Raw genomic sequence first — 19,618 nt, 5'->3', positions numbered from 1 at the left:
TGCGGCGTGGTGGAGCTGTGGTTTTTTGGTTGTTAGTTTCGAAAGCCGATGACTGTGAATTTTAGGTCTGGATTTAACGAGCATCCCAGCGTCCTGGCGTTGACAAGCAAAGCTACATAAATACCAGCTCAGACCAATCCATGCTTACATTTTAATTCTTTCTTGTGCTTACCAAAGGCATCCTTATCTGATATTTTGCCTGCGGTTTATTCATTTACTCACCCAGCAGCACCCACTCACTGTTGACCTCTACCTACTTATAATCGCCCCGCACTACCATCCATTTATGGCACCAAATCGCAAGAAGAAGCCTATTTCAAACCCAGCGAGAGGATTCACAACTGTGTCAATCCCCTCTAAAACCAAAAATATAAATGCCACGGAACCAGTAGATGGGGGGCGTTCCACTGAAGCCGTTGTACACAAGGAACCCGCAGCACATCTCGAAACTGATGTAAATGAAGTTTCTGAATCCAAAACTGCACTCAAGGAACTGTCATCAGAAGACCTTGAAAGGCACTTTGAAGCTGCCGAGTTACAGTCTATTCTGGATAAGCATGGAGCAAGATGCAAAAGCGAAGCCTCTCGTCAAGCTGGGAAACTCGAGACTGAACGTCGGACATTCCGTGCGCAAGGTACAACCTTCAATTTACATGAATGGTTGTCTCCAGATATCCGCACTTTCATTCTTGAAAAGCAGACTAAGGACTTCAAAAAGCTAGCATCCTATTTCAATAAACGAGATGAGCGTGCCACTAACATGGTCGGTGAGGATGACCTATGTGTAGACTTGTGGACGTTAAGCCAAACTCTACTTAAGCTGGGATTTCCTGAATCCAAGGTGAATGAAGCTTTAAGATGCATTCTTATGCATTACTCTAATGAGTCTATACCACTGGACCAAGCTCTGGAATGGCTAGCATTGCATATCGCTGAAGATGAGCTGCCTGCCTATGAACAGCCAAAGTCTATGATTAGACTAGATAATCAGGACGGTGCGGATAGACTCAAAAGTCCGAAATTATGACTTTTACTAACAACAAATAGCTGAATTGGAATCAACGTTCTTCTGTTCGGGCACCAGTACACCCGTACTGAAGCCAGGAAAAGAGCTGGAGGCCTTTCAAGCTGACGCCCTCTCAGACTCTTCTGATAGTTATCTTGACCCTGACTCTTTGATACCTCGATATCTAGAACTTCGATCACGTATTTATGCGTTGGATCCAACCTTTTTCAACCATTCTAAACCGACCACCAAAAAAACAGTGCCCAGCGTTGCAGATAGTGCCACAGTTGATCGAAAAATAGGGAGGCTAAAGAAGAAACTTGTAGTAATTGAAAACGATATATTGTTTGATCCCGAACAGGCAGACTCACAATGGAAGAAAATTTTGACAGATTTGCGCGCCAGAACCTCACAGAAGCTGCGCCAAAATGTGGAATCTCTTCAAACTACTCGAAAATTGCTGCACGATGAGAATAAAGGTAATTTGGCCATTAACGATCACCAAGGCGTCACTGTATCGTCGGCATTGTTAGAGAGTGAAAACGAGGAAGAAGGCATACTTGAAGCCATGTTCGGCGCTGAGCCGGATTCCCAGACTCCTATCACTGCCGATACTTCTGAGACAAAGAGCGAAGTTGTCAAAATACGAGATTTTGGTAAACTTCCAGGTCTAAATCCCCGCCGTATTCTAGAAGAAACCTGCAAAACGAGGTGAACCCTTCCTAGCCTGTGTCTCTATACTTATAGCTGAGTATTATACAGAGATCCTGAATATAAAATAGCATATTTGGATGTTGTATCCGCACCTCGGTCCCATCGCAAGAGCATTGAGATACTCTGGTCGAAACTCCAGGATCCTTTACCTCACTTTCCGTTGGCTGGCTTATCCTACAACTCAAATTCTCGTCTCACCAAAATTTCGATGGTTTCTTTGAGTGCATCAACAGCACTACAGGCTGAATCTTATATTTCTGTTGTTGCCCTATTCTTGATTACTGCCAGCTCACAAAGGGAAAATAAGGCGCCAATAAGATTACAGGGAGTGTGGAGAGATGTATGGGAAGAACTAGTCAACGCACGAAAGGAGAACGAAGATATCCAAGACAGAGAAGCGGTCAAGAATATACGAAATCTATTACAGCAAACGAAAAGCCTAGCCGACGAAGATATTGTATTAACCGAAAATTTTAAGCAACGGAATGGACTCGGAACACCGCTATCGGAAAAAAACCTACAATATTTCAATAGTCCCCCTTCCTCGGAGTACTACCAAGCGCTCTGGACAGATCGATCTTCAACAGCAGCATACAAACAAATGCAGGTTACCCGGATGACGCTGCCTATATGGCAATTTAAACCCCAAATTCTTGAGACACTGGAAAAAAACCGAACTCTTATTATATGTAGCGAGACAGGAAGCGGGAAAAGTACTCAGATTCCTTCCTTCATTCTTGAAAACGAATTGCTCTTTGGAAGGTCGTGCAAGGTCTACGTTACCGAGCCTCGACGAATTTCCGCTATATCTCTGGCAAAACGAGTAAGTGAAGAACTTGGCGAAGGTAAGGATGCCATTGGAACAAGTCGTTCACTTGTTGGATATTCAATAAGGCTAGAAAGCAAGATTTCAATATCAACTAGGCTGGTTTTTGCGTAAGTGCAGTGCTACCTGTTTCCCCTTATTCTACTATGTACTGAGGTGTTTCTGTAGGACTACAGGGGTTGTTATCAGAATGGTAGAACGACCTCAAGAGTTTAGTGAAATTACTCACCTTGTCTTGGATGAAGTTCATGAGCGAACACTTGATACTGACTTTTTATTGATTATCCTTCGGCGCTTATTGCATCAACGGAGCAATTTAAAACTGATACTCATGTCTGCAACTGTCGATGCCAAGCGGTTCTCTACGTACCTAGGTGGTGCACCAATTTTGGATATCCCAGGCCGAACTTTCCCAGTTCAGACCAAATATTTAGAGGATGCCATCGAAATAACAAAACATTACTCCCATGGGGAGTCTACAGATCTTACCGATGAGAGTGACTCTTCGAGTGACGAGAAATCGGAGCCAGATGAAGGACTACGGTCGACATTATCTGGATACAATAAACAAACCCGGGATGCAGTCTGTTCTTTCCATGAGGGCCGCATTAATTACCAGCTAATCATGAACCTTATCTTCACCATCGCAACAAAACCGAATCTTATACCATTTAGCAATGCAATGCTCGTGTTTATGCCTGGGTTTGCGGAAATTCGCAAACTTCATGATTTATTACTTTCGGATTCTTTTTTCGGGGAGGGATGGATAGTGCATGCCTTGCATTCTTCAATTGCCACTGAAGATCAAGAGAAGGCTTTCTTGGTTCCGCCAAAGGGAATAAGAAAAATCGTCATTGCAACCAACATTGCTGAAACTGGCAAGTAAAGTAAAAATATTATTATTTCCTTTGCTAACTTAACTTAGGGATCACAATACCTGATGTAACTGCAGTCTTAGATACTGGGAAAGAAAAGGTCATGCGGTGAGTGACAGTCCTTAGCACATACATACATACAACCAACATTCTTCTGATAATTGACAGGTTTGATGAGCGACGACAAGTATCTAAGCTTGTTGAAATGTTCATATCTCGGGCAAATGCAAAACAGCGACGAGGTAGAGCTGGCAGAGTTCAACAAGGCATATGTTTTCACCTTTTCACAAAATATCGTCACGATAAGCTGGTTTGTCACTACTTTTCTGAACAGACTTTAGCTAGAGCTGACTTTTTCCCAGCTAGCAGAACAGCAGACCCCGGAAATGCTGCGCCTTTCTCTTCAGGATTTGATTCTCCGGGTAAAAATATGCAATCTAGGTGATATTGAGGACACACTGTCGGAAGCTCCAGATCCTCCATCTTCCAGAAATATACGACGAGCCATTGAGGCTTTGAAAGCTGTTAAAGCACTGACTGGCGCAGAGATGCTAACACCTCTCGGCAGACAACTTGCTCAATTGCCATTGGACGTATTTTTAGGCAAACTAATTTTGTACGGCAGCGTTTTTAGGTGTGTCGACGCGGCTGTTAGCATCGCAGCAATTTTATCTTCTAAATCCCCATTCGTCCACACTGCTACTTCGAGTGTCCAAACAAGAGCTGCCAAACATGCATTTCAACGTGGTAAGTGTTTTGTCTGCTACTCTATTGGGAAATTCTATTCAAAATTCTTATCTATTCTAGGGAACTCTGATCTGCTCTCCGTTTACAATGCCTACCGCGCTTGGAAAAAGTATCGCGACACACCAGGGATGAATGAGTTCAGCTTCTGTCGAAAGAATTGCTTAAGCCCTCAGGCCCTGCTGAGTATTGAGGACGTTAAAACACAACTATTGGTCTCCTTAGTTGATACGGGCCTTGTCAGGCTAGATGCCTCTGAGCAGTCTTCTCTAAAAAGGTTCGTGTATAACTTTCTTGCCAAAATGCTATTTTACTAATTATCACCGTAGAGCGCGATTTTCTGGGCGCAAACGTCAGTTTTTCATCGTACCACAGCGACTAGATATCAACAGTGACAACGATTTGGTTGTGAACTCAGTAATTGCATGGAGCTTCTATCCCAGACTCCTTACTCGGCAAGGCAAAGGATGGCGAAATATATCGAATAATCAATCAGTTGTTCTCCATTCAACGTCGGTGAATAAAACGGCAGGGCCTGTGATCAAATGGCTATCTTATTATCATATCATGCAATCACAGAATAGAAATTACAATGCGCATGAGACTAGTGCTGTGGATGAATTCTCCATTGCACTGCTTTGTGGTGACGTTGAATTTAAGGTCAGTCCTATCAAGCCTCCCAGAACCTATCGCTAACCACAGTCCTTTTACTTGGAATAGTTATACTCCGGTGTTATTTCAATCGATGGTAGTCGTATCAGACTTTCGGTTAAGGATTGGAAATCAATGGCCGCACTGAAGGCACTGAGCACGAACATGAGAGACATTCTAGCCCAAAAATTTCGAACGCCCAAAAAGGAGTTAACAGTTGACCAGAAGGAATGGCTTGACCTTTGGCAGCTGGTATTCGCTCAGCAGAAGGAGAAACGAGACGAGACAGCCCAACGCACAAACAGTCGCCTTTTCTGAGCGCATTCGTTGGTCTAGCACCTTTCGACCCGCCTCGCTAAATCCCTACAGATTTCAATTGCTCAATAGAAATAAGAAACCCCATTACTGGATCCACAAGAAGCCTTGATCGTCTTAAGGTTTGATAGTTATGCTACTGTTAGGGCGGGACTTAACGCATCTAAGTAGCGGAGTATCAAATCAAAGTTGAGACGTTTATTCTCCTGTCATAAGGGAAGCTGCTAACTCATTCATTCGACTTTGAATAGTTCGTAGTCAGGGAGGGGATCGAGTTGGTTTGCAATGTGTCAGTCTGACTAGTTAACTAGCGGAAGCCCGCCTCCCCAGTTTCAATTGGATGGATCCTTTCAGTAAATTTTGCGAGCAATGATGAGCAGATTATTTCAAGCAAAAGATAATAAAGCGGCAGATTTGTACAACACTTAGCGCCAAATTCTAGCCGTCCCTTAGCCAGCGACATTTCAAGTTTATTGTTGGCATGTACGGAGTATGTGCTACGTTCTCCAGACACTTGGTAGGTAAAATATCTGGAGATCTACCTTTGTTTCTCCGCCGTGCCTGCAGTATGCATAGTGTATAGCCAGCATCCTTAAATACACTTTTTGCCTTTGTTGTTACTGATTTGTGTCCTGCACCTGGTCAAGCAACAAAGAGCGGAGATTGATCATCACTATTGTGGCACAGCACTCAGCTTTTCAGGCTTCACTGCCACTTGCGTGACTCAAAACAAACGCAGGACCCAACCATAGAGTACATCAAGAAAGATATATGTATATACCCAGCCAACCTTTTACTAGGCTAATTTAGTTCTGAGTAACCATGGACAGGGTCTCTTGGACACTTCTTTGTGTTTCAGTGATGATGAGCAGACCTTCGGGATATGTTACATATCTGTTTGCTTGGAGAAAGGAAGCCCCCAAATATTGTTGGCCAAAATTGCGATAGTTTTTCGTTGATCTCTTGTTCATTGTGACATGGCTGCCTTTGGAAGCATGGATTGGAGGTGTAGTCTGGTATTCTGTAAGGAGTACATATGTAGGCGTTCTGCTTTTATTAATCTACGGAGTGCCCATATGCATAGCGCTTGTTGAAACTGCTCGTTTTCTAGCGGGTCCCTGTTGTAGGCTCATGATAGAAAATACTCCTATGCGGTTGGATGAGCGAACTGCATCTCAGCCTGTAGCTCTCGTGTGTCCCCGGGCCGGGCATGTATTCATCGTATAATGCATGGCTCCATCAGTATGGGTAATCGTCGTACTCGCATAGAGAAAAGACCAGAAAATTATGCATGTACTTCGTACATACATACCTCTTGCCAAACAAGGCATTAACCACGAACTACCCAGAGCGAAGCTCAGGTTGAAACCTGTACTCCGTGCGGAGTAGCTCTCTGGATTAGACAAGGAAGAGAATCATCACGTAGCACATCCAACATTTCGCAATTTTGCATTTTCTTTGTTGAAGTACTGTACAAACATACTGTACATACCTGTTACATCGTGCTACGTGGCATCCTTTTAGCTGTGTATCCCAAAAACGAAATTCTTCCTGCTCACCGGGTTAGAAAATTTATCGAACCGTGTTTGCACAATAACAACATGGTATGTGCTGAGGGTAATCCAGTATAGAGCTTGTTTGATTGGTAATCCCGGGTCTGTCGTTCGCTCGGGAAGCAAACGAGATAAATAGTATGATGAAAGCATCAGCAAAAAGACTACATGGTATGGCCTGAGCATTTAATAGGCCATTCAAAAGATAGCGCCCAAAGAATTTGACGGAATCTATTCTTGAACCGAGAGAATCCGGTTTATCCACGGCACATTCGGGTCGGCTGGCAGTCGATCAATCGATAATTGAAGGCCACCTCAAGGGTACAACAGCATTCACTGACTAAAAATGCAAGGCAGACTTGCTAACCCGTCTTCTCACGACAAGGTATCGGCTCAGCGATTTTTGAGTTATATCAAATTTGAAAGTGAGGTAGACCAGCTTCTGCGCCCTTGCATTGTCGTATACACTGGGCTGGTGAAACCAATTATATTTCTTATAAGGTGGCACACGGTGTAAGTACACAACTTCGCGGCAGTAGTGCAATTTTCTGTCATTGAAAACGAAAGAAGGCTGAGAAATATGTCTGCAAGCCCGCTTAAGAATCCCTGTCAGGGCTGTATTTTGAAATCAAGTAGAAGGCTTAATGTTTGACATCTTGATTGGCGCTGTATTAACATATGCTCGTTTTGTACCCAGATACAAGCAAATATCACAACAAGAAAGAGAACAGTCACTTGTTGTATTGCTGTACGTAGTACAAAGTAGGGCTGATGGAATGACCGTAATACGAGTAGGCATTTAAATTTGAAAAGACGAAGCAACCAGGGGCGTTCTATTGGCATAACAAAATGGCACAAGGTTGTAATTTACGTGCTTGTAGGTTTGGACTCCGTCGACCGAGAGAGAGGAAAAGGCATGCAATTGGGTACGTGTGCAGTGCGCTTTTCTGGATGCCAGCGAGTAGCCGTAAGGAAAAACGCGAGTAGAAGCGGACTTCCTCTTGCTTCTTAATTGGAGTTGGTCCGCGCTCGGTGTAAACCTCAAGCAATAGGCTAAAAGAACACCACATATATCAATCAGAATTTCAGTGCAGCCTTTGCTTATTCTGCGCAACATTAGCCGTTTTCAACCAAGTGTCATGGAGGTACAAAAGGGTCAAATTTGGTGCCCAAGTGCCCGACTTAAGGGTAAATCCGCAGCATTAACAAATGTGCCACTTATAGTTGTGTCACAGTCTCTCATCGCTGAATCACGCACATCATCCCGCTTCTGAGAAGTAGCACTAGCGGCTGCCTTCATCAAATAAAAGCGCAAAACCACGTTTAGAAAGATACTGCCTTGGACACGAAAGAGAGAAAAGCAGTACGAAGTACGGACAACAAAGTGCCAGCAAATGTGCTTTTGTCGCCCAGGCATCCAATAGAAGAGCTCGACGGCAGTTCAGGCTAGAAGCAATCAGGGCGGCATGGATCATCTCGGAGCTTGTCAACACTTGCATATGCAACAACGGGTGGATGCAGGTGAAACCGCTATGACCACAGACTAAAGGTTCCACAGACAGTCTGATTCTTGAGAAGGGTGACGATGATGATGACTCTTTGGCCAAAAAAGAGCCAACTGGAGGTCGCGTAGACAAGAAAAACAGGGATCGATTACTTCGTATCCGCAAGTTTGTTAATAATCATTATTCTCACTATAACCAGCCCCAGGATGAGCGAGTAAGGAGCAGGAAACGGCTATTTTGATGATCACCGGTGCGCTTCCTTATACAGAGGATGAGAGTTTCACTCTCCGTCGAAAGATAATTTCGGAAAAACAGGCGTGTTTTCATGCGCGCGATCTCATGGCAGCGGAGGTGTTCGTCAACGGCGAACGAGGATACAGGGGGCAATTCAACCCTGCAGTCGCTTTGGCGGCGCATTAGCTTCGGATAGGGAGCCGGGATTTGAACAACCCTTGACGGGGCAGGATGAGGGGCACGATAGAGGGAGAAATACATACACCGCGCATCCCTCCAGAGCGGCCTCCAAGTGGCCCCTCACGACTCCGTATTGCTGTCACTTTCCCCAGCCGGCTCCTGGCTGAGCCATTCCGGCTGGCGGGGTGAAGCCGGTCAGCTGCGACAGCGAGCAAGCCCAAATGGCCAGCGCTCGCGACACTGGCATGATTGGTGGTCAACGGAGAGAGGGTGACTTGAGAGGGATGGCTGGGAGCTTGGCGGCCATGGATCTTTCGACGGCGTCTGTTTTGGCCTGAGATACGTGGCTGTTGCATCCACCAGTCAATTCATTTGCTTTTTTTCTTCTCCATTTTGCGACTGCTTGGTGTGTGGCCCGTCTCTGATTCGCCAACGAAGGCCCTTCTTCTCTTTGTTACGTCGGAGGATACGAATAAGAAAACCTTACGGCAGGTTCAGTTCGACCTTTTCTCAAATCCCACACGCCGCTGGTGGAACTACGACTCTCTGGAAGTCGACCTGATCAATCGCATCGCCCCATCGCGCCGCCTTTTTGCGTCTAAACACCTGCAAGGGTACAGATGCTCGGAGGCGGCGTCACGAAATCTTATCCTGGCCACGTAGCACAAAGTTGATGGTCACAGCTCATGAAGGCGTCTGGGCGGTAAAGGGCCTGGACCCGTCCTTGTCCTTCCAGATCTCTTTTTGAATGGATGCCAGGAGCGCCAGAAACCTGCGGTGTGCTCGAGTAGCAGGAATTTGTCCCCAACAACATGCCCCGGTACCTCAGTAGGTGGCATTTCGGAATCAGCGAGCGGCGGGCGCCGCCGTCATCCTCCTGGATCCCTGTCCCGTCGTCCTCTTGACACGGACTGCGGATGAGCGCCCGCCAAGCAAGAAACCCTGGTAGTTGGCTAACCGTCTGCGTTGTCAATCCAAAGAGGCCATTAATTCCATCGTTGAAAATCCTGGACGGGTGAGGAATATCACCGATCCACATGCCTGTCAAGGTGCCATCTCACGCAAGAAAGAGAAGAAAAAGAGGGTCTGAAAAGTTGTCACGGCTGAATTTTGCTCTCAGCGCACAATCATTTCCACAGCGGGGTTTAATTTTGGTTGATACTCGAAGCCTTCGGTTCTCGAAATTCCCCGCCCCCATCTCGTGAGCCTGCAATGCAAATCTTCGCCAACGCCCGAAAACCCACACCTTCCGGCGCGTGCATCTGCTGCGGAGATGTCTAGGCTCGACTTCAGCGCATTTTCTGCTTGTGACTTCATTCTTTCGCGTCCTGCATATTTGGCGATGTTACTGAGTCAGTTAGTTGCGTACGCTTGGATCCGGATCCCACATCTAACTAGGTATTTGTATTTAGCTTTTCTCACCTGTCTATGAATATCAGTCCAGGTTTTGCGAAACGGGGCGAAAATAACAAAAAAACCCACAGGAATATCTCATTTGTGCCAGAGCCATGTTGCAGGCTTGGAACCTTCGCACGTAAGGATGCCATCGTGGCAATGTGGATGGCCGTCCCGGCACATTGCAGCTGGCCTTCCCACGATGCAATGTGAGTTTAATCGCCCTCTTGCATGCTTCGACGTAAGATGTGCGTCTGCTCTGGAGACGTGCTTCTTGCTAGCATTTCCTCCACGCTATGGAGCCCTAAACCTTGTTCCTTGCAGTAGTTGCAAGGGCCACCAGCAGTGCTGCTTGCTGGCTGCGTTGGACTGAGGCTCTCTCTCCTGCGCGCGACTGTAAGAAGCAGGCGTCGTCTATCCCGCAGCGCGCAAGAGAGGAAGTCCGCGGCAAATCCTGATGCAGGCTGATGTAAATGTATACATATGTACGGAAAGCCTGCAGCCTGAAATTCCCGCGATATAATAAACACCTTCCTCGTCTGACAGTCAACAACTTTACCATCGGCAGTTTTAGATGAGCGGATGGATGACGATCATGTCAGCTATGCGAATACATATTATTTTGTGCCCAGTGGCCTCCTCGTCACCGTCCGCCGCCGGCCCCCCACACACTTGTTCATACTAACCTGAGGGAAGGAGTGTAACGATACTCCCACCGGAACGTGTAACTAGTTAGTTTCTTGATTTGAGATAAGTAACTTGGGAATGGGGTCACTTTTTTCTTGCCCGTACGCGGCACACCATGTTGATTGATATATGGAGATTTCTCGGTGCATAATTGGTCCTGGTGGCTTCAAGCGCTTCTCATCGTCATCCCGTTTTGCTTTTTTAGACAGGTGTGTCTGGACTGTAACTTAAGCCTGGATACGACCGCAACCCTCTCCCCCCCCCCCCCCCCCCCCCCCCCCGAGGGGGGGGGGGGGGGCCCCCCCCCCCCCCCCCCCCCCCCCCCCTGGAAAGGGGGGAGGGGGATGACTCTACGCCGGAACTTCCAGGTTGGCGTTATTCGAACAAGAACCCGAGGCCATGATTAGTTACTGGGCTAAGGACAAATATCGGCAGCGCGTGCTCCCTCAGGAGGACATCGGGGTTTGAAACTTCGAAATTCAGAAGCGGGAAAAATGGACTCGCTCCCCCGCCCCTCCCCCTGTCGAAAATTTCTCGGCTAGTCTGAAGATCGATCATTGACTCGAAATGATGCTACTGCTGCTGCTGGAGGCCGGACTCTCTGTAAGACGTGTGTGCTTGCCCCCTCCCCAAAAATAATTCTAAAGATCCATAATTCTAGCGTCTCTTCACAACGGTCTGGAGACGGGCCCCTCTCTCCTTCCCAGGAGTTTCTGTAAGCTTTCAAGGCATCCCGTGCAAACCGGCGGCTAGGGATGAAAAACACGGAGAAAAGAGTCCCAAAATTGAGTCAGCCATTCATACTACACGTAAGCTAAGAACAGGGCCCGGCCGGTGCCTCGCCTTTTTTTTTATCCTTTCAGCGGAAGGCTGGTCCTCCTGGCCGTGATATTTCCACGACCCAACCTGGCTGTGGTTAATGGTTTGGTCCACGTCGGACCAAACAGCTGTGCCTATTTTTGTGTTTCTTGGGTCCGGGAAGGGAACGGTCCCTTAGCTTCGGCACTTAGAAAGTTTGATTTCTTTTTTTTTTATTTTATTTTCTTTCCTTTTTCATTCTTCGTGGTGCTTTGGTCGTTTTTGTGGGTTTGGGGCGATGCCCTCGCTGCGGCCCATGGAACGGAGCTTCATGCTTCCTTTTTCCCTGCCCCTTCTCTTTCTCTCTCTTCTCCTAATTTTCTTTTAAGGATGGGAAGATCGCCCTTCCCTTGTTCGGGACCCATTTGGCTCCATATCCTTCCGGAGCTTGGGTTCCTGTGTTTGTAAAAGGTACGGAGTAAGAGAGTGGATCCCGTGCCGTACACCGCGAAGAACAACCTTCTGGCGTCAGAAATCGAATGATTTTATTATCAGCCTAGCTAATCCCTGGGCGTTGCTCACCTCAGCAAAAAACAAAAAAAAAAGGGCCTCGCGTTTAAACGGATCAAAAACTTTCCAGCATTGGCTGCCGACGCCGCCGCGAAGATTGGACTGGGCCTCATCGGTTTTTAGTTCGCCAACCCTTCCACACACCCCCCCCCCCCCTCCCCTTCCCTCCCGCTGCAGCTGCACATCATCCGACCGGGATCGCTGGCGAGAGGGTGGTTGACGCGCAACAGCGTGTGAAGAAGGACGGGTGTCCAAGCTGGCATGTCCACCGTAGTTACTCTTTTACCGTACAGGCAGACGTCACGTATTTGGGCTTTCCGCCAAGCTCGCCGTAAGCTCGCGTACGGCGCGTACGGTACCGTAATTTACAGCGTGGAAAGGGCCGTACAGGAATATTACAGGCATTAGGATTTCTTGTCTCAGAATTTTGCTCGCAAGCAATCCACGTTCCCTTCCCCGTTTGCTTTGATATCACTTCATTTCGCCAAAGAATGACGATTGTCGGTGTGGGCTTGGACCCCAAAAAACAAAAAACAAAAAAAAAAAAAAAAAAGAAGAGCACGACTGATCTGACGCCATAAGATGGGTTGGCCTGCTGGGGTAGTACTAGTGCTGTACTCGAGTGAAAGAGCGGGGTGGCTTCTAAGGATGAAAAGGTGGCATTACTATTGAGCATGAACCCTGACTGCATTGGGATTCGGCCTCACGATAGGCGTGCGGCTAACTGGTCCGATTAACAGCCGGCGTACGAGGCAAACAGAGCATGGGCGGATTATCCGCAAGGCACGTTGAGCCCCCAAAATATGGGAGGGGCCTCTGAACCTTGTCCTGGCCATGTCATACGGAGTACATTTCTGGGAGAGAGACGATGATACATACCTACTTGGGGATGATACCACTCCCAGGTCACATCATTGCTACTGGATATACATATACGTGCTTTGGCGGGATCACTAAACACGCGGGGCCACGCAGACATGGCGAACGGCGACCTATACCAGGCATATTGCCCGATCCAGCAGCTCCCAGGACAGCAACCGTGGTTCTGGCCTTCCCTGGCGGTTCTGGAAGATTGGGATGTACCGAGCTAAGCTGTATCACCCGAAACGCGGATAATAATACTGAAAGACCAGCCAGGTCCCAATCGCCTGGGGATCCCACCCCCCTTCCGCCTCCATCTCCATATCGACGGACGGGAGAGCCACGCCGCCCAACTTTTGCAGCACTAAGCTTACGTATCTGACACTACTGCTGGATTCTGTGCACCAATAGCCCGGGCTCGATTCAGGCCGGCGTTAATCCTTCTTTCTTTCTTTCTTTCTTTCTTTTTTTTTTGCTTCTTTTATCCCTCCAGGTTCTTTTTGGGGATGGTGGTGGGGAGGGTTGGATCAGGCAAAATCGGACTTACTAACTATACGGGAGGACATGAAATGCGACAGAAACGGACAAGGCACCTCAGGTTACGCAGTGAGGCTCCACCGACGTCGCGATGTGGGCCATCATGCGGCGGCAGCGCCCATCACCGGCCAGCAGTGATCAGTGAGCAACGACAACAACGAAGACGACGGCTCTTGCAGCGCGAAGTCTGAGCCGTGATGACGAGGTGCGGAGAGAGGTCTTTGTCCGTGGAAGGTTACGGAGAGAAGGAATTAAGCTTTTTTCTCCCATCTCCACTGTGCACCTGGAAGAAAGAGAAGCTGAAACTGATGTGCAAAAAAAAAAGGGCGTTTTTTTAATCATTATTACGGAGTATAATTTTTTTTTTTTTTTTTTTTTCGCTCTGTGGTTTGACTTTGCACCGCGCACGTTCATGGCCCTTGCCTGATAGTTATTGGGCCGCGGAACCCAAGAAACGCAGTTTTTTTTCTCCCATTCTTTGAGCCGCGGGCGCGCGGTCGACAAGCGGCCGTGGGCGGAGTCGCGGTGCCAATAATAATAATAATAATAATTGCGGGCCGTGAAGTAGCAGCAGCAGCAGCAGCAGCAGCGCGCCGTGTTGTTGGTGGGTGATTGGCGGACCCGTCGCACGGCAGCTGATCAGCCAGTGCAGTGCAGATTAACCGCTTTTCTGGTACGGATACCGTTTCTGCCCGTACGGGGGGGGAGAGAGGGGGCGCTGCGTTGTCACCCACGGCGCACGCGCCCCACACGCCCGCCCGCCCTCCCGCCCGCCGCCGCCGCGTCGTCGACTCTCGCTCTCTTCGCGGGCGAACCGGCTGCCAGGCTCTTCTTCGCCCAAATAACCGCGGTGACTCTCCCCCGGTGCGCGGGTCTGGGTGGGCTGCGGCGGCGCCAGCGGGCACCGCGAACGAAATGCGCCCCAAAAAGGCTAAATCGAGGGCGCCCGTTGGCTTGCCTAACTGAGTATGTCGACTACTGCTGCTAGCAACTACCACTACTACTACTACTGGCGGTACGGTCGAGCGTGCGCGCGGCGTCCAGGTCGCCGGTGGATGCGCTGAAAGCTTGTAGGGGGTGGGTGCGTGGGAGGAAGGAGGAGGAGAAGCAGCAGAAGGACGCCGGGTACTGTACGGTCCGGGCGACGTCAGAGCACGGTACGAGGGCAGTCCAGTACGGAACGATACCAGGCAGCGCGCGAGTCAGCCAAAGTTACGAAACGCCCAGGCGGGAGCAAACAAGCCATACGGCCGCCATACACACACACAACACACGCGTGCGGTTGCACCCCCCCCCCCCCCCCAAACACCCGCGGCGCAGCGCAGGGCAGCGCAAGGCAGGGCAGGAAACCTGATCTTCGGCGTGGGCGGCGGGCGCGTGTGAAACTCGGCCGTGCCGTAACGGTACCGCGCCAGGCTGCCCGTACTGTACGGCGGCGCGGTGGACTGTGTATTTTTGGTTTCTTCGTTCTTTTGCTTTCCTTTCATTTTTTTATTTTTTTTTTCTTGCGTTTGGTTTTTGTCTTTGCTGAGCGCCAGGGGTGGCTGCCCGGCGTGTGCGAGAAGCGCGAGCTGCGGAGGGCCGTTATTAAGCTTCCTTTCTGAAGAGGTGTTGGTTTTGATATCTGCTGGGTGGCCCAGCGAGGCACAGACAGACAGACAGACAGACAGACAGGCTGGGCAGGCGGTACGGCGGGCGTACGTACGTACGTATGTACTTACGGGCTGTACTAGTAAGTTCAGGATGGCGACGGCTAGGTATATATTTCCCGCACCGGGCGGCGGTACCACGCAGGGCTCGACAGACTCGGGACGTCCGCGCTGGCGGCCCATTATTATTATTATTTAGTTATTATTTCGGAGAGCGTTGTACCCACCCGCGCGGCCATGTGCTGGTGACCCTGTTTTGCGTGTCTGCGTGTGTTTTGTTGCTGTGCCTGACTGCCCTGCCTTGAGCCGGGGGGTTGTGCCGTCGCATAGTTATATCTCCTTCCCCCCCCCCCCCCCCGTCGCCTGCCGCAGCCCCCGCCAGACCTCGCCCAGCCCAGCGCACGCTCTCGCCCGCCGTGCACCGCAGCTCCCGCTCCAGCAAGCTGCACCGCCGCCAGCAGGCTCCCCCCCCCCCCAGTCCCTCCTAGGCTGCGGGAGCGTCGCCCAAGCGCCCCCACCGCCCACGCCCACGCCCACGCCCTCGCCCACCACGGCCGACCAGCGCAAGTGGCTGTCGCTAGCGTTGGCCTCGCCTCAGCACGCTTGCCTGCCTACCTGCCTACCTGCTTGCCTGCTCGCTCGCTCACTCGCTCCACCGCCCGCCCTCCCCAGCCTCCCCTTTTGACTTTTTGCCCGCAGTCGTTCTCACAACCTTACTTCTTTACCTTACCCGCCCGCTGCTCGTCCAAGGTAATGTGATCACCGCCAACCACCACCGCCTCCTCTTCCTCCTCTCCTCCTCCTCCTCCTCCACGGCCACCTCCAACCTCCAACCACCACCACCACCGCCGCCGCCGCCCTGCCGCTTCACCTCCCGCCCGTGCCCTCGTCCCTCTCTTCCTCCTCCTCCTCCTCTCTTCCTCCTCTTCTTCTGCCCCCCTCCCCCCTGCCCAATTGCTCCGCTGATGACTGAATGACCCTTGCCTGCCCCATCTGCTGCTGTTCCCACTAGCTCCTCTTGTTACTGCTACTGCTGCTGCTGCTGCGTTGCTTTCCTGTACTTACTACTACTACTACTCTCTCTGCCTTGCATGACATCCTCCTGCTCGTCCTTCCTCGCCGCACCACTGACTGGCTTCCTGTCTCTGCGCCGTTCTGCTGCTGTTTAGACTCAACCCGCACTCCCCCAAAAGTAAACCAGAGAGTCGGAAAGACCCCCAGAGGCGTCTGCCACCCGCTCTCCTACGACCCGTTACGACCGCTACGTACGACTGTTCTTTTATGCTGCGTTCCTTGCACCAAGCGTCGAGCCTTTGCGATCCCGTTTGCCCACTGCTCTCTGCCCTTGCTTGCCTGCTTGTTTCTCGCCCGCCTCGCCTCGTCTCACGCGCTCTGCACCCTGCGCGCGTCTTGCCTCTGGCTGCGTACCTGGCGATACCACCCGCCGCCACCCTCTCCACGTGCAGCCTGCTCGCCGGTGGTCGTGTGTCCGCCTGCTCTCCGTGACGACGCTACTTAGATCTTCCCCCCTAACCTAGAATGCCCTGTGATGATACCGAAAGAGCTTGAATAACGCGACGAAACCTCCAGCGTTGACCGGCGTTACTGCGGAATCCGTCTGATTTTGTTCGAAAAAAAAAAAAAGATCTCCCGACACCTTCCTACGTACGACTTGCTTGTTTTTTTATTTTTCTATTTTTTATTTTTTTGCCTCCCCCAGCTCGCACAGTTATCCTTCGGCTAGCGTTCGCTCCTCGCCCCGGAAGCTTCCCTCCTAGCGCCCTTTTCAAGAAGTTTTGTTTTAGACCGGAAAGCTGGAGCTACCATCGATATCCCAAGTTCACACCCGGGGCCTCCTTGACGTTCCCTTTTACAATCATCACGCCGCCCAGCGTCCCTCTATGAGCGGCGACAGGTTGCGCTCATTCTGCCTCCCAGAGCCGAGTTCGTCAACTCAATCTTCCCTCCCGGGTGCAAAACAGGACTTCTCCGCTATTTTTGCCGCGCCGTCACAGACCACCAGTGCTGAAACCGATCCCGCAGCCTATTCGACCTACAATTCGGATATCAAGGTTGCCCAATCGTCATCGGCCGAGGGACCTGGTGTGTTGCATAGCCAGCCTTCGTCGGAGTCCGCTCGCCATATCGACTACATCGGCTCGGGAGACGGCTATCTGCATAACCCAACCAGCCTGGGAACGATGAACCAAACCCAGTCTTACATGGACGTGCACTCGTCGCATCTGGCCTCAGCGCCCCCATATACCACCCAAGCGGGACCGGTGGAAACACTGCCCCATTATCCTTACCAGCAGCCTCCTCTTTTGCAGCCCGGGCCAACTGCTTACGCTCCAACGACAAGCGCATATCAGTATGGGTATTCCAATTCCACCACCTCCGGCCAACCCGTGAGCAACTCTCTCGCACCGCACATGCCTGCGCAAATCCTGCCGTTGCCTGGTAAGCTTTCCCCTTCCTACTATATACCTCTTAACTACGAACTAACTTTGCTCCTTTAGCAATGACCACTGCTCCGCCTGGCTATCCTGGATCCAACAACCATGGTTCTCCATACAACCCCCCACATACCTTTGATACCACCGGCCAGGTCGCTCCTCCGGGCATGAAGCCAAGGGTTACGGCAACCTTGTGGGAGGACGAAGGTAGTTTGTGCTTTCAGGTTGAAGCAAAGGGTGTTTGCGTTGCTCGCCGCGAAGGTAAATTTGGGCAATGCGCTTTTTTTTTTTGACTGATTGGAAGAACTTGTATTAATACGTGGCCTACAGATAACCATATGATCAACGGCACCAAGCTTTTGAATGTTGCTGGTATGACGAGAGGAAGAAGAGACGGTATTCTTAAGAGTGAGAAAGTTAGACACGTTGTGAAAATCGGCCCAATGCATCTTAAAGGCGTATGGTATGTTCCCTGTCGTCCTCCACAAGGTTACACATACTGACTCTTCAGGATCCCGTTTGAGCGTGCTCTTGAGTTTGCCAACAAAGAGAAGATTACCGACCAGCTGTATCCCCTGTTTGTGCACAATATCGGGGGACTCTTATACCATCCGTCAAACCAAACACGGCCAAATTCGATCGTTGCGGCTACAGAGCGGAGAAGACTTGAAGCCAGCCAACAACAGGGTCGTCCTATTCCTGGACCCCCACCTTCTTTACATCACCACCACTCGATGCATAATCCCGTCACATCGCAAGTCTCGCAGTCTTCCACTCCAGCACACAACTCTGTTGGCAGACCCAATTTCGAGCGTGCTCACACGTTTCCTACCCCGCCTGCCAGCGCTTCAAGCTTAGTCGGCGTGACCACCCAAAGCAATTCCTATGATTGGACAGGAAACGTGCAAAACTCTCATCCTCTCTCTATTGACACTGGGTTGGGGAATTCGAGGTCGATGCCTACAACTCCCGCAACGACTCCTCCAGGATCTAATCTCCAACCCATGCAACCCTACCAAAACCAGCAGAGTTATGACTCCAAACCCTATTATTCTTCTGCGCCCTCGAGTCACCCACATTATGCATCACATCAGCCCACTCAGCCCACTCCCCCCCAGAATATGACTAGGTACGTGAAACCGACCCCGGGTACGACCACAACGGAGATTGTGGAGAAGGACCTGTACTCCAGATATACTAACGTATTTTGTCACAGCCAGGGGACTGCTGAAGTTTCTCATGGTGCCACAGTTGGCGACGGAAACCAGGAGCACGAACCAGAATTTATAAACGATACTAACGGCGCGTATAATGGTAATCGTGGTTCATACAGCTATAATACCAATCCTTCCAACGGGAACATGCAAGGGGAGCAGAACCATGCACCCGACGTACCAAACTCGACTACCGCTGACAGGATACTTTCTCGACCAAGTCAAGGCCAGTGGAGCTCAGGCTACTCGACACCCCGTCTTGGCCCGCCAAGTAGCCTTTACAACGTCGTGAGCGATACGAGAAGCACGTCCAATGGAAACAGCACAGATGCGTATTCCGCTCCGCCGAACAGCGCGCCGGTATATTCCTCTTCCGCTTCCTCTTTAAACGGCTCCACCAAGCGCTCCAGGGACGATGACGAGCAGGACGAACCTCCACGGCCCGAGAGCCAAAAATGCGACGTGAGCTTTGAGCACAAACGCCGAAAAACCCTAACGGAAAATCCTGTTGGGGGGCCCGTTGGCAGCTCTGCCCTACCTCATCAAACTCTCAAGAATGGAATTTCGTCTCGCCGTCGTTAAAACGCGACGAGCTAGCTACATTTCTCTACCCCGCTCTCTCTCGTCCCAGGCCTTAGCAGTTGGCATACACTTGAACATTGTATGTTTTGAGAGTGTTGCCAACCCTTTTGACCTACCATAAACTCGAAAGTAGCCCTTAAATGTCTTTCAAGGCATTTTTGCTCCGAGACCTAGTGTCCTTCATCTCATCTACAATGGAAACATTAATTGCAGGCTGGGCTGGTGTATCTCATCACTTTTATTTCTCTTATTCTCTTCATATTTTC

General features: G+C 50.1%; 2 protein-coding genes across 2 annotated transcripts; both read left to right on the top strand.

The window, feature by feature from the left end:
- Positions 1-286: 286 nt before the first annotated feature.
- Positions 287-5,134, top strand: LOZ57_001842 (uncharacterized protein; the record flags this gene model as incomplete). The annotated part of the gene is made up of 9 exons (XM_049250924.1): positions 287-995; positions 1,048-1,717; positions 1,769-2,656; positions 2,715-3,424; positions 3,472-3,529; positions 3,590-3,731; positions 3,784-4,442; positions 4,495-4,825; positions 4,886-5,134. 9 exons carry the CDS (start codon positions 287-289, stop codon positions 5,132-5,134), a joined length of 4,416 nt encoding a protein of 1,471 aa, XP_049110508.1.
- An 11,867-nt stretch (positions 5,135-17,001) lies between these two features.
- On the top strand, positions 17,002-19,352 carry LOZ57_001841 (uncharacterized protein; the record flags this gene model as incomplete). Its single annotated transcript, XM_049250923.1, has 5 exons — positions 17,002-17,560; positions 17,620-17,817; positions 17,887-18,019; positions 18,068-18,685; positions 18,773-19,352. 5 exons carry the CDS (start codon positions 17,002-17,004, stop codon positions 19,350-19,352), a joined length of 2,088 nt encoding a protein of 695 aa, XP_049110507.1.
- Positions 19,353-19,618: the final 266 nt, after the last annotated feature.

Source organism: Ophidiomyces ophidiicola (assembly GCF_022830035.1).
Source record: "Ophidiomyces ophidiicola strain CBS 122913 chromosome Unknown scaffold_4, whole genome shotgun sequence".
Lineage (NCBI taxonomy): Eukaryota > Fungi > Ascomycota > Eurotiomycetes > Onygenales > Onygenaceae > Ophidiomyces > Ophidiomyces ophidiicola.
The sequence above is the reverse complement of the archived record's forward strand: the minus strand, read 5'-3'. Positions and strand labels throughout refer to the sequence as shown.